Genomic DNA, 14,480 nt, shown 5'->3' with positions numbered 1-14,480 from the left:
TTTTTTAAACTCTGAGGCTTAGGGAGGGAGCTGGCAGCACTGCCAAGGGCCCTGGCTGCTGGTGCCGCACTGCAAGAGCTAATGGAGCGCTAAGACACGTTCAATTAAGTCGAGCTATAACTGTTGACGATGGGTACGGCGGCTGATCTGGAGTTGCTGCGTAGAGTCACACATGCTGCCGGGAGGCTGGAAATGCACAGTCACTTACGCAGAAAATGTATTTAAACGGAGGCTGCCGGGGACGCAGGCAGGATCCCGCTGGCGGCGCGTCGGCTTTTCTCGTTTGTTTTTAATTTTTGTCTCTCTCCATCGCGACAGGGCGGAGAGAGAAACTCCAGGAGAAGTATCTGGTGATGGTTTTTATCTGCTGGCAGTGCTGCTGCCTTCTCCCGCTGCTGGGCTCCCCTGCAATCAGCAGGATCAGGCCTCCCAGTTCCCTCTCCCTCGTCCTCTCCCTCCTTTGTGCTGGAGGAACACCGTTCCTGGCCCCATCTCTGCCTTCGTGCCACCTTTTGGCAAGGGAAACTGCAGACCAGGGGCAGGGAAGGAGATGAGACTTTATTTCTTTGAACCGGAGGCCAGGCAGTGCTCTCCCCAACCAGCGGCCAGTCCCTTAGGTGTTGCCCAGTTCTCACCTTGAGAGCCCGGGAGATAATTTTGCATTTTGGAAAAAGCTGAAATCTTCAGCCTGGAAACTTGCGTGTTGGGTCAGGTGGCTTCGACCGACTTGTGTGTGTGTGTTTGGGGAAGGGAGAGCTTTGTATTTGTGTTTTTTTTTTTTTATTATTTTTTTAACCTGCTGGGAGGTGCTGTAAAGGAAAAGGTGCTTCGCAGGCAGGCGTTGCTGCCGGCTGTGCAGAGCCCAGCTACGTGAATCCAGTTCTCTCTTCCTCTGCCTTCTGACACCCCATCACCTCTTCTTCTACATTGCTGTAGCCTGAGATGCCACCACGGCAAAGTGCAAGCCTTGGATCGCAGGGGGAACAGCATCCCATTTGCAACGAGCATCTTTTCCCATCTGCAGCACCTCTCCAGACCAGGAGGAGAGAACAGATGGATTTTCCTTTGGCTGTGTAAAGAAATAAGGTTTCTGTAATTATTACACAACCTTTCTCTTCCTTTGCTCCTGCCTACTCCACTTGATGCTTGACCTGGCTGATTTTAAATTAGGGATGGTGGAGGGCCAGCGCGCAAAGATACGGAATTTCTGTGGATTTCATGGAAGTGGTCGCAGTGGGGAGGAAAGGCTGGACAAGTGGGAAGGCTCTAGCCTGGTTTTGGACACTTTGCTGTCTCTGGCAAATGCGGCCACAAGACACTGAGTGTGGCCCCGGTGCTGTGTCTGTGGGTTGGTTCGTCCTAGAAATGGTTTGGTGCTGAAAAACCAGCAAGGCTGAGTGCTTTAACTGGTTTTGTTTCCTTAGGGCGGTTGGACTTTTGGTCAGGGCAAACAGAGGTGACTGCACGTGCAGGGTGGCAAGGGAGGTCAGGTCTCCTGGGCTGGGATGTTGGGAAGTTTGATGGATAACGAGAAAAATCCACAGGAACGGAAGAGTCGGAGCACAGCGTTGCAGCTGGCTCCTTTACATGGGAAGGCCGGCTGAACTACCAGTTGTCCATCTTAGTCCTGTTCTGGTGGCGGGGAAAAGCTTTATCTGAACAAGCTGGTTTGGGGAAGGAGTTTGCATATGGAGATATTTGATGATTTCCACTGTTTTGGATGGGTGAGGGATAGAGGATGATCCTGCTTGAGAACCTTCACTCAGGGAAACGTGCTAAGTGTTGGACGTGAACTTGATTTTTCGAACGTGGACTCCGACAGCTAGTGATGTCCCCGTACCCCTTAGGCACACCACAACCCTCTCCTGAAGCAACCTGGGCATCAGATTGAAGAATGCCATCGTAGGCACAAAGTCCTGTGGAAGACCAGAAGGGATAGAGGGGAGAATGCTGAAGTCTTCAAGCTTCTTCAAAGCTTGACCGTTGAGTCGAACCTATCCATGTGAAACTGTCCTCTAGGCATCCACCAGCAGAGAAGCAGTGGTACCTCCCGTGCTCTATTTTAACATGTCCTGGCTCTTACAAAGTGTCTTGCTGTGCAAATCCAGGAGCAAATTTTCAGCCCTTCGAAAGGTGAAGGCGGCGAGGTCGGGAAGTACCAAAGCAGAGCTTTGCTCCCGACGCTACCGCTGTGGCGCGTTGCTTCTTGCATTTATGCATCAGGAAGTTCCCAGAGAAAGACTTTTCCTTATCCTCCAAATGCCAAAGCCAGCCTGGTTTAATTTAAGCGCACGTGGTGATGTATATAGCCTGCCGCCGTCTTTGCGCTGTTGGAGCAATAGGTTCTTCCCTGAAGGAGTTGTTGGGCTGGTCCGTGCCAAGTCTGGAGCGCAGGAGCATCTCTACTGGTAGAACTTGCTCCGAGGAGTCAGTGCTGGCTCTGCCAACACCAGCCCCACGCCGCGGGCTGCAGGGCACGAGCCTTGAGACAGGACCAAAGTTTCCCTTTGCCATGATAGCACTGCCGGGAGGGATTGCTGCCCGGTTTGCTAACTCTCACTCTTCATTTTGGATTTTCTTCCTGGCACGCCTGGCCTTGGGAACAGCGCGGGGTTTCTCTGGTCCAGCGGTGAGAGCTTGCGAATGATCCCTGCGAGCATCTCGGCTGCTTTCACGAGCTCCGGCTGCTGCGACGGCTTTTCCAGCAGGTCCACAGCTCCTCTTGGTTAGTGCTCCAGGCTGCTTTTTTCTTGTATTGGTTTTGTTTTGGAGGAGGTTGTTGGGCTTTTTTTTTTTTTGGTTAGCCAGGAAGGACTTTAACGCTAATCTGCATCGTTATCTCAGGCTGTAAAGCCGGAGAGGAGGCAAGGTGCAGGCAGGTTTTACTGCAGCAGGGCTGGGTGAGGCTAACTGCGGGGAAGAGGGAGCGTGGGGCTCAGACACCCGGCCTGTAAGGGCTTTGGGGGTGAGATGTGGGGCAGGCATAGGGCTCCGGCACCGCGCTGCAAGATGTGGGGCAGGCAGAGAGCTCTGGCACCGCGGCTGGCACTGCCATCTCACCCACCTCACCGCTTCGCTCTCTGTGTATTAACGCCGTCCTCTCTCATCCATCCTGCGCGGGCTGGATGCCTCTAACGGAGGTTTGGGTTTTTTCCCTCCCTTCTTACCCTCCGTGGGCTCCATCCAACTGCTTTTGGAGGTGGCAATAGCAGCTGGGGGCCATTTGCCAGTGCTCAGTGATGCCTTTGCCTTAAGCTGGAGGGGCAAATTTTTATCTAAATCTGAAGCCATGGCAGTGTGAGGCCAGGAAGGGTTTATTTTTACCAATGAGTTGGGGTTGCTCAGCGAGGAACTCAGGTCGCCTTGTTCTGTCTCTAAAACAGCTCCTGGATGCTTCAGTGTAGCCCTAAAACCAGCACAAGATCGTGGGGATGTGTTCTCCAGCCCTACTTTTTATTTACTGCCAGGGAGAAGAAATCCAGCTCTTTTCACCCTGCAGGTTAGGAATAATCTGTCTGGCCCGGTGGGGACCACCCCAAAGTGATGCTACCTGGTTGGAAGGGACTGACTTGGTACCAGATGTGCTGGGATAGAGGGGGCTGAGGCCATCGAAATCAGAAATAGCTGGGGACGGACATGCAGTAGCAATGCCTGGAGTATCAGCCGGGATCTCGAGCAGTGCCCCTGGGGTAGAAAATTGGCTTTGCCAGGGGAGGTTGGTTCCAGCTGGCATTGGCGGCCCTCCTGCCTGCCAGCTCTCTCCTGTTCCACCTGGGATGCTTGGAGAGACCGGCAGGGAGAGCTGGGCTGGTGGTTAAAACATCCTTCCCCGGGCAGGTGGGTATCTCCGGTGGGAGATGGCTGTTTTGCAGCTCCTTCCAGCTCTGTACCCCCTGCTCGGGTGTTGGAGGTGAGTTTTCCATCGTGCTGTCACCCCCTCGCTGCACGAGCGGCTTTCGAGCTGCAGATTCAGCTGCGAGTTCGCTGTTAGAAAGGAAAAAGCTCCCAGGTCTCTCCCTGCGAGCACTGAGGTTTTGAAAAGATGCTGATCTCCTTGGTTTTCTTCTTATTTTTGCCTCCTCCCCTTCCAGCTCCTCCCTCCCTCCTCAACCCACAACCTCTTAAAGAGGAAATTTGATAATGTTTACAGTTAAGCGTGGGGATGGGAACTTCTGATAGCCGAGGACTTTCTGCATTTTCCTGATTATGTTCTGAGGCACGATGATGAGAAACCACAGCCGGGCACCTCCTGGAAAGTGCCCCTTTGCAGATTAACTGCCTGGCTTCAGCATCTGGGGGTTCATGACCCACCTCGGAGCCACGTGGAGGTGATGCCCCGATGGGAGAAACACACGGGTGGAACAGCAGACAAGAGATTGACTTGGGAACTAGAGAGAGGGTTCAATTAGCAATTGAGCGGAGATAGCAGCATCTTTCTCTGTGTCTAGCTAGGTACACCCTACCTGCCAGATCTCAGACCAGGCAGTACCGTCTCTGTTGCTGCTCCATGTCTTACAAGTGGAGAAACTGAGGCTGGAGAAGAGGGTGGGAAGAACCCTGTGCCTCGTTTGCCCGCCAGCTAATAGCAGAGGTGGAAGGAGAAGTGCCACATCCAGCTCTCCCTTTGCAAGTCTCGCTTCTTCCTGTGGGCGTCAGTTGGGGAGATGAGATAATCAATGATCAGTCTTTTTTTTTTTTTTTTTCTTTTTAGCTTGAACTTGTGACTTTCATTGGTATTTGCGTCTCGAGGAAATGGTTGTGACTTGGTTCTTTGCGTGACGTCTGTGCACGCAAGCATGGTTGCTGCGGTGGTTCTTGTCGCTGGGAGTAGCTACCCGGTGGGACATGATCACTGCATGTCCTCCTGGGAAAGCCCAAATCTTGGCCAACCTGCACCAAACAGTCTGAAAAGGGACTCTCTTACTGCCGCAGGGCTGCAGGTATTGCCTTGACTCAGGCAAAGCCACCCCCTTGGACGTGTAATGGGGGGTTGCTCATGGCTGTCTCTGATTGCATCCCTGGTTTGTTTTTTTTCTTCCACCTCTTTGGTTCTTCTGGAGATTGCTGCAGCCGATGAAATTAGTCGCCGCAGTACGGCTGGACTGCTGTGCGTAGGCAATAGGCAACGTAGTGGAGAAGCACAAACTTGGGCAGGCTGCCCTCACCAGACTTGTGTGAATCTTGAGCTTTTGTCTTTTCAGTGCGTGGTGCCGTTTGGAGACACAGATGTCCGTATGAAACTCCCTGCTCAGAACGGGCGTTGCATCTCTTCTTTTTTTTTTTTCCCTCACTAACTGTTGTTCTGGTGTCTTGCAGGCACAGAAGAATAAGGCAGGATGGATGTGTATGACCCTCAGACACTGGGTGTTATGGTCTTTGGAGGTTTTATGGTGATATCAGCCATCGGGATCTTCCTGGTGTCCACCTTCTCCATGAAGGAGACGTCTTACGAGGAAGCCTTGGCCAAGCAACGCAAAGAGCTTGAGAAGACCCAGCAGCAGAAAACAGAGAAAAAGAAGAAAGAGAAACCCGTTGAGAAAAAAGGAAAAGCAAAGAAAAAGGAAGAGAAACCTAATGGAAAGATCCCGGAGCAGCAGCTGACGCAGGAAGTGACGGACTCTCCCAAGGATGTGGTTCTTGAGCCTGCTGTGGTGCCTGAGCCTGTAACTGTTGAGTCTCCAATCGCTGCAGTGTCAGTGGCCCCCCAGGAAAAGGAGAAACCTGCTCCATCACCTAAGGAGAAGAGGAAGAAGGAGAAGAAGGTGGCAAAGGTAGAGCCTGCTCCTAGCCCGCTGTTGGCTTCGCCTCCTGTCAGTGTTCCCAAAAGTTCTCCCGTCTTGGAGGTCACCCCTAAGGAGGTGCCTGTTGTGGCCGTGCCACCGGTTGGCACGCAGCAAAGTGCTCCGGTCATCAGCTCCATCACCATCAAGAAAACTGATGCTCCGCCGACCCACGAGGAGCAGAAGCATGATGGACCTGTCAAGAAGAAGGCTGCGTCCAAGAAGAAGAGCGAGCCAGGTAAGGCGAAATTCCTCTGCATACATCCCCATCGAGTAAGCCAGGAGGGCATCTCGGTGCTCTTAAGAGAGCTATCCCATTTGGAGATCTCTTCGGTTTTCTTCAATGGTGGAAACAGGGCAGCTGTAGAAAGGCTGTCTCTGGTGATATGGACCATGTGTGCCAAGGGGAAGGTGGGTTGAAAAAGCCTGTACCGGACTGTAGTTCTCTCTGGAGGGAAGTGGAGTTGAAGTCAAGAGTTTATTGACTTGGTTTTGCTCTGTGATGTGTTACCTCCTGTGCCGGGTACCCCTCCTTGGTCCAGCACACAGATGTTGGAGAGTTACAGGTTCCTCTGGGATCTGCTGTTGTGTTGCGGGTCTCTGAGCAGATCAGGTGCAGGTACCTGTCCGGGGAGATGGGGCAGCTGCCAAGGTGCTGGAGATGTGGATGGAAAGCCAAGATGAGGTGTTTTCCCTTTCCACCCCTGATTATTAAAAGCACACAGGAGCTCTGCCACTCTTCTACAGGGAGGTTTCCTCCTTTTTCAGTGGAGGTGAAAAAGGGCCTGTTGAAGGAGAGAGGATTGCAGGGATTTTATACTGCAGGGGATTGATCGTAGGATAGTTAGAGGGAAGTGACTTTGGCCATGTCATAGGAAAGGAAGACTTGCTCATCATCATTCGTGCCTCACTTGATTGACTTGGAGATGGAAGAGATTAAAGAAGGTGGTCCTGAACTCTCTGGGGTGTAAATAGGTGTAGGGAGGGGAGAAACTGCTCTCTGTAGCTGGATTCGTACCTCTCGTTGCACCAACGTGAACAGTTTGGGGTTTACTTTTGGTTAAGTGATAATGACAGGCACTAAAAATGCGAGTGCTTTCAGAGCTGTAGAAGTGTTCCCATGTGGACACGTGGGAGAAATCTCTCGGGTGTTCTCAAAGATGTGATGTGGTGTGCCCAGGTTTCAATTCTGTCTGTCTTTACCAAAAAAAACCCCAACCAAACAAAAAGACCCCCCCTACTTGCTAGCCTTCTCCAGCACATCCAAACCTAGGCTGCTGTGTAACCTGGTGTGTTTTAGAAGAGGATCTGCTACTCAGCAGGACATTTTGTGGCCGCTGGTCTCCAAGGTTGGGTTAAAACCCCTTGTATCTGCTCCTCTGAGGAAAGGATTTTGCTAAAGGCCATCTCCGCATAGTGACGAGGTTTGAAACGGTTGGATGCCCCAGCCGCTACTGGAGGGTATCGCAGCAGTGGTGTTGGGGAAACGGGAGGTGGCTGTTTTGGCCTGTGCACGCAGGGATGCGCTTCTCTGACCCTGGAAAACGTGGCCCTAAATCCGAGCTATAACAGCCGAGGGAATGCAGATGGGAGATGAACTTTTAGCGCTTATTAACTTGGGAGGGTTTTTGGCCGCTCCGAACATCCACTCCTTTGGGTATGAAGTGCTGATCCTGCATGTCTTAAAACCCAAGAGTGATATCTTAGCTGCTCCGCTGGGATCTTTCAAAGGAAAGCTCTTGGTGGTATTTGTGCCACGAAGCAGGCTGCGGGTTGACCAAGGTATCGTGGGCAGCCTTTCGGCAGCTGTGATCTCTCCTCCTCAAAGGCAGAAGCAACAAATTATCCCATGGCAGAGAAAAATGGATGTTCAAAGTGTTCAAAGGCAACGTGCTCGTCACTGGAACAGATGGCAAACATGACAAGAGCCATTTGGGGTATTTTTCTCTTGTGTGGTTCGGTTTTAGCCTCCTGCATCGCGCAAAAACTTGCTTGCAAATGATAGCTTGTACTTGGATCCCAGGTCGTTATCTGTGATAGCAGGAGCCATGCTCTCCCATCTAAAACGCATGGGTACCCGACCAGGGCTGCAGCCTCCCGGGTGCGGGGCTCCACGCAAGGGCCATCCATGTCTCCCGTGTCCCTTTAGGTTTCAGAAGTGGCTCTTCAGACCCCTTCTCCTTGTTCTGCTTTCCCATGGCAGTTTTGCCGTGTGGCTGCTTCTTGTTTCATCGCTTCCTTCGGCAAGGTGCGAGGTTTCCGACTCTGCAAACAGGCTCAGCGGCAGTGTAGGCTTCCTTTCGCCGTGGTTTGGCAGGCTGCCCTGGCTTCGTTTGCCAGCTGCAAGCTGGGGTTTGCATCGTGCCCGCCTTGTGCAAGGCTTGCTTGCGCAATGTCGCCGGGAGATGGGCAAAATTTCGTTTGGTGGGTCCCTCCGCCCAGCGGGATCGGGCCAGGGATATGATGTGCCATCCTGCATCCGTGCAGTTGCCAACGTGAGTAAAACGTGAGCCAAACTCTTGGGCTCTGGTTGCAGAAGATGGTGGATCTGCCCCAGCTGTGCTGCTGGGAGGTGGCTGTTGCTGGTGAGACAGACTTTGCTGCTGCCGGGGCTTGGCGCTGCCGTTCCAAATGGATCTACCAGAAGCCAGGAGCAGACAGCGTGTGCTGGAGCTGCTAGGCCTTCCCAGGCTTTGCCACTCTGTTGTTGTGGTGGGTTGACCATGACTGACTGCCAGGCACCCACCCAGCTGCTCTCTCACTCTCGCTCCTCAGCAGAATGGGGGAGAAAATAAGATGGGGAAGGTCGTGGGTCGGGATAGAGACAGGGTGATTACTTAGCAATTACTGTCACAGTCAAAACAGCCTTGACTTGGGGAAAACTAATTTAATTTCTTTCCAATTTTTAATTGATGAGAAACAATAGATGAGAAACAGAGACAAAATTGAAACAAACAGCCCTTCTTCCCGGGCTTAAGTTCACTCCTTCCTCCCCGACTCCTCTACCTCCCTTCCCTGAGTGGTGCAGAGGGATGAAGGGTGTGGTCAGTCCGTAACAGCTCCTCTGTGCCACTCCTTCCTCCTCACACCTTTCCCTGCTCCAGCCTGGGGCCCTCCATGGGCTGCAGTCCTTCGGGATGAACCTGCTCCTGCCTGGGCTCCTCGCCAGGGGCTGCAGGGGAATCTCTGCGCCGATGCCTGCAGGACCTCCTCCTCTTTCTTCTCTGACCTTGCTGCTTGGCAAGTCCGAGCTCTGTGTTCAAGAGACCTTGGTGTTAGCAGCTTTAGAGGCTCTGGAGCTACTGGAGATCAAACTGTTTTTTCTTCTGGGATTTTTTTAGGAAAAAAAGCCTGCTGGGTTGTAGATACTGTGCAGGAACTCCTAAACTGCTGCCCGCCACTCTATATCCATCGTGTCCATGTGCACTCTGGTCCTACAACAGCATTGTGGTCCCTGATGCTCCTTGGCTTTCCCGGGTTAGCAGAGGGGTAGGGGAAGGGTTGGAGTCGTGTCGTTCCCTTAGCAAAGAGCTGGAAGAAACCTGCCTGGTGAAAGGCGGGAGATGATGCTTGCTGCATCGCTGATGCCGCAGCGTGGGGTGACATCCCCCAGCAAAGTTGTATCGCGGTGTGATCCAGCTTCTGATGCCCAATGAGTCTTTGCTCCCTGGCATTGGGAAAGCATGCCCAGCTCCTGCTGGGAATCCCTCAGTTTGATGGTGGCAGGGTGGTGGGACCAGTAGCAGAGCCAGGCAGAGGTGACAGCTCAAGAAACACACATGTGTGGTGAGTGTCATCTCTAGCACTTCTCATATTGCTTTCAATTAGAGAGGTATCCACCTTGCCTGTGGAAATCTGGGTGGATGCTGGTTTGAAATATGAGGTTGAAGCCAACTGAGATGATGCTACTCAGCTCTGCCGTCGGCTTGAGCGATCCCAACCCCTCCTCTCTCTTCCCTAGCACCCCCCGACTCAGACGGGCCCCTCTACCTGCCCTACAAGACGCTGGTGTCCACCATCAGCAGCATGGTCTTCAGCGAAGGGGAGGCCCAGCAGCTCATCGAGATCTTGACAGAGAAAGCGGGCATCGTCCAGGACACCTGGCACACGGTAGGGCTGCCAGCGCCGGCGTGGCCACCTGCCGCCGGGGCTCTGCCGAGCCTCGGGAGGTGCGGAGGGGAAGAAGGGAACCTTGTTTTTGGGCAGGCTGGCTCCGAGAGTCAATCTTGGAGACCGGAGCTGAATTTTCCCCTGGAGTGAAGGGTGGGATCCCGTGTGTTCGGGGTGGAGGGAATGGGTTCGGAGGTGGTGGTCCCCACTGATGTGCCACCCTTGCGCTGGCAGGCCACGCAGAAGGGTGACCCAGTCGCTGTCCTGAAACGGCAGCTGGAAGAGAAAGAGAAGCAGCTCCCCACCGAGCAGGAGGATGCAGCCGCTGCCAGAAACAAACTGCGGGAGCTGAGCAAGGTAAGCGCCCCGCGACCCTCCCGGCATACCCGGCGGGGGCTCTGCTCCTTGTGGCTCATCGCATCCCTCCCGCTCCCCGCATCTCATCCCCCTTGGAGGCGAAGCCCAGGAGCTCTCCTGAGCCCTTCACCCCTTTGCTGTTTTCTCCTCAAAAAGGGGAGTAGATCCCCACCTGACCTCCTCTTCTGGGCCTGATCCAGCCCGGGCAGGCACCAACCCAAAGAGCCGCTGTTGGCAACCACAGGAGAAGCAGGGAAAAGCCCTTCCCGTAAGAGACTGCAGCTTTCTGCCGCTTTAGGGAGGAAAATAAATCCCTTCTCGTCTCTGCCTGGATCCCTTAAGCTGAGAAGGTGCTGATCAGTCCCTTTGTAAGGAACCTGATCCTATTTACAGCCCCCTGCCCTGACTCAGCCCCCTGCTTCCACCATGCTGGATTCGAGTCCATCTGCCTGCGGGCAGGAGAGGAGAGGACAAAACCACCCCACGCACTCGGGTGCTGTGCTCAAGCCCCTGCGGCACGGCATTGCCCAGCCAGGCCACGGAGCATCCCAGCCTTGGCAAGGGCCGGAGGGTGTTTAGTTTATTTTTTTCTTTAATTTTCGTGCTTTACCCCAAACTTTATGTGATGTTATCAGTCCTGGAGTGGGGGAATAAAATTCCAGGCTGTCTCACTCCTTTCTCTTAGCTGGCCCAAGGTGGAACAAGAGTGGCATCCAGTGGCCACAGAGCCCAAAACAAAATGCAGGAGGAAATGTAAGTGCAAATGGTGTAGGTGGGCACGGGGGCAGCTCCGAAAGGGCTAAACTTTTAAGTCTTCTGAGCTAGGAGGCCGCTGGTTTCGCGTTCCCTTAAAGCGGGGAAACTCGTACGCTGAGGACTAACTGGGTGACTTCTCCCCTGGAAGGAACTGGCGGCCGAGCGGGCCAAGGCGGTGGCTGTGGAAGGCAAGCTGAAGGAGCAGCTGCTCGCCCGTGAGCGGGAGATTGCGGCAGTGCAGGCACGCATGCAGGCCAGCTACCAGGACCACGTCAGTGAAACACAGCAGCTCCAGGGCAAGGTGAGCCCCACGCCGTGCTCAGCGGGTTCCTCCTTCAACTGCCGGGTGGCTTTTGCTGGCAGATGCATGGTCTTTTGGAGAAGACTTTTGCGAGGGGAGCAGAGGCTCGGGGAGGGGTGAGACCCCATCATCCTCCTGGACCGTGGTGCTCGAGGGAGAAGGAGGCACGTGGGAGCATCCTCATGGGATGTCCTCGCATCCTTGGGGGCTGTCAGCATCAGCAGACACCCCTCTGGGTTCCCAATCTCTCTTGTTCGTGGCGTGGACTTCCCAGGGAGAGCGAAGGGGTTGGCGGTGGCATTAACCCCTGTTGGGTTCCTCTAGATCCGAACGCTGCAGGAGCAGCTGGAGAATGGCCCCAACACGCAGCTGGCTCGCCTGCAGCAGGAGAACTCCATCCTGAGGGATGCCCTCAACCAGGCTACCAGCCAGACGGAGAGCAAGTAAGGCTGGGATTGGGGTGGGGACAGAGCCTGGGACTGCCCTCTGGCAAACCCTGGGATCGGCTGGCCATCAGGCTTGGCCACCCTCTTTCTTGAAGGTGCTTCTCCAGACACCCCAACTAGCTGGAGGTAGAGGAGGGAGCGAGGAAGAGCTTGCCAAATGATTTTTGGGGGGAGGCTGGCAGGGGAAAGAAGGATGTTCTTCCTATGTGGAAGGGCAGGGGAAACCCTGTCTGGTTTGGGGTCACCTGTGCTGATGCTAGAGCCAATGGGCAGTGGAGTGGGGGTCAGGGGACCAGAAGGCACTTTCCTCCCTTACAGGAGCTCGTACTATCAAACTTCAGCAGAAGAGCAGCTGGCTCTTTGATGGAAGTGATGCTGCAGAGAACCGGGACCTGCCCGGTGCATGCAGAACAAATAGGAGCTAAGTAGAAGAATTTCACGCTCCTTTTTATAGAAAGTTTAAAATGGCTGGTCATTAACAGCGGTCAAATAATTATGGAGCGGACTCCAGCTGCTTAAAACGCTTCCTCTTGTGTCTGGGAACACAGATCCTTGCGTCCTCTACTTCATGAGAAAGGAATGTCTCCTGTGATTGAAATGCGGCTGTCGAAAAGTGATTTGTCAGCTCTTTCCACCCCCTCCCCGAAAGACCAGGCGTGTCCTAGAAACAGGCGAACGCAACCATTGCGATGGTTCAAGTCCTGTATCAGACCCACGGAAGGATGTGTTCCCCCTCGTACCCCCAGGTAACAGCAGACTGGCCCGTGGGCTAAAATAACTCGGCTTCTGTTGGTGCAGGCAAAACGCGGAGCTGGCCAAGTTACGGCAAGAGTGCAACAAGCTGATGAAAGAGCTCTCTGAGAAATCGGAGGTGCTGCAGCAAGAGGAGCAGCAGAAGAAGAGCTGGGAGATCAAAGCGGTGGCCTCGGAGAAGCAGATCGAGCAGCTGCAGGTCAGGCAGGCACCAGCAAACCCTCTCCTCTCACGGAGATGGGACGGGCGGCTAAATTGTATGGGATCCGTGGCCTTGGCCATGGGAAGAGCTTGGAGGGAGACGAGCATCCATGGTTGGAAAGCAAGCTGCCTTGCAGACCTCTTAATTGCCTCCTGCCTCGTTAGTTTGGCGCGTGCAATGCTCTGTTCTGCAGCATCCCCAGCAAAGCCCAGGGAACGCGATGCCATGGTTGAAGCCGTTCTTCTCGCTCACTTGTGAAGCTCGGGAGCCTGGTGTGAAGGTCTAAGGGGGAGGCCAAGGTGGTGCACACTGCAGGGGGGGGGATACCCTAAGGTGAGAGAGGAAAGCCCCCGCTGGTCCCTGCCACGCGCTCACGCGGCCGTGGGTGCTAGCTCGCTCTCAACTCAGCTGTTGGTGCTGGAGGTAGAGCTTGTGGCTTTTTTGTTGTCACCAGGGTGTGGCTGGGTTTGGGGTTTTTAGGGGGGGTGTTTAAAGGACACCTCCCAAGCAGAACCTCTGAGCTCGCTGTCAGCAGAGGAGCAGCGGTGCGGGCAGGCAGGCTGTACCCATGCAGGGAAGAGCATCTTCTGGGGGGGTGGCAGTGCTCCTGCTGGGGTTTGGCTAAACCAGGGGCTGGGGGCATCAATCCCGGGTACCCCTGACCTGAGAATTTGCACTTCTTTCCCCCAGGGATGGCAGACAGGGTGAGGGATGTGATGTGGCCTTCCTTGCACGTGCTGCCATCTCTGAATTGCTCTGGCCTCTTTACAAAGGGGCTGTGGTGGTGGAGACCTTTATCTGCGCCTTCCAAAATGGTTTTGTAAAGGTGCTCCTAGAGCAAGGGGTCTTCCATATCCTTGCTTTTAATTTTTCGGGTGCCTGAGGATGCAGATCCCCTTTTGGTGGGCTGGTTTTGGCCCCTGCTGCTTTTGCAGGTGAGGAGCAAGGCGGGCGATGGGAGCACGCAGCCAGTGTGAAGGGAGAAACCGCCTCCCTGGTTCAAAACACCAGCTTCTAGGTGTGCTTTTAAGAGAACTTCTCCAGGGCTGTCAGCTTGCTGCACACCTTAATACTGATTAAATACATGGTAGTAGCTGGAAGACTTTAAAGCCAGTGATGTGTTTAAGGTGCTAGGGAGAATGTGCTCCACAGTAACCTCTGGAGCTCTGAGCTGACATTGTGGGGTCAAATCCTCCAAAACCAGAGAAGTCCTGCTTTCTCGGTGGCTCTGGAAGCATCGCTCAGAGAGAGAGAGCATCGCTCAGGACTGCTGGTTTGCCGCCTTCTGTCCCCTCCATGCAAAGCAATGTTTCTGCATCCGCAAGGGTACGACACGTACCCGAAGAGCTGCTGGTTTGCAGCACGTTCCTCCTCCTCCTCTCCCTTCCCCCTCGCAGTGCCTGCCTTGGCCAGGCCTCTTCCGGCTTTTTGTCCTAAAATAAACATGGCTTTCCTAAAAATGAAAAAAAAAAAAAAAAAAATAAAAATTTTTCTTCCCTGGCCCAAACCACACAGAAAATTCCTCCTCGTGTGGAAATGCGTGGCTGGGTGTCTCCGTCCTGCTAAGCACCGCGGCGGTACCTCTCCTCCTTGCTGGGCCGGGGCTGTGTGTTAGGACCAGGGCTCGAACGAAGAGGTTTTTCAGAGCTTAAGCAATTGGGAGGGGAGGGTGGCCACGGTCTTGGCCCAGAACCGAGACGTTCGGGTGTTGTCTGCTTCCCACTTGAGGGCTGGCAAGCGATAAAACGCGAGGGGGAGGCAAGATGTTTCAGGCC

The 14,480-nt window shown here is 54.1% G+C and overlaps 1 protein-coding gene across 1 annotated transcript in view; it reads left to right on the top strand.

The window, feature by feature from the left end:
• Nucleotides 1-5,316: 5,316 nt before the first annotated feature.
• The window catches only part of RRBP1 (ribosome binding protein 1), a 19,731-nt gene continuing 10,567 nt past the window's right edge, over nt 5,317-14,480 (top strand). The window contains exons 1-6 of the mRNA XM_009695225.1: nt 5,317-6,018; nt 9,742-9,890; nt 10,125-10,247; nt 11,152-11,304; nt 11,629-11,747; nt 12,549-12,702. Coding sequence (XP_009693527.1) covers nt 5,337-6,018; nt 9,742-9,890; nt 10,125-10,247; nt 11,152-11,304; nt 11,629-11,747; nt 12,549-12,702 — 1,380 coding nt within the window. The 5' untranslated portion in view covers nt 5,317-5,336. The remainder of the gene's footprint in view (nt 6,019-9,741; nt 9,891-10,124; nt 10,248-11,151; nt 11,305-11,628; nt 11,748-12,548; nt 12,703-14,480) is intronic.

The sequence above is a fragment of the Cariama cristata genome, unplaced genomic scaffold (genome assembly GCF_000690535.1).
Source record: "Cariama cristata isolate BGI_N322 unplaced genomic scaffold, ASM69053v1 scaffold19672, whole genome shotgun sequence".
Classification (NCBI taxonomy): Eukaryota; Metazoa; Chordata; class Aves; order Cariamiformes; family Cariamidae; genus Cariama; species Cariama cristata.
This window is presented reverse-complemented; position numbering and strand designations above follow the sequence as displayed.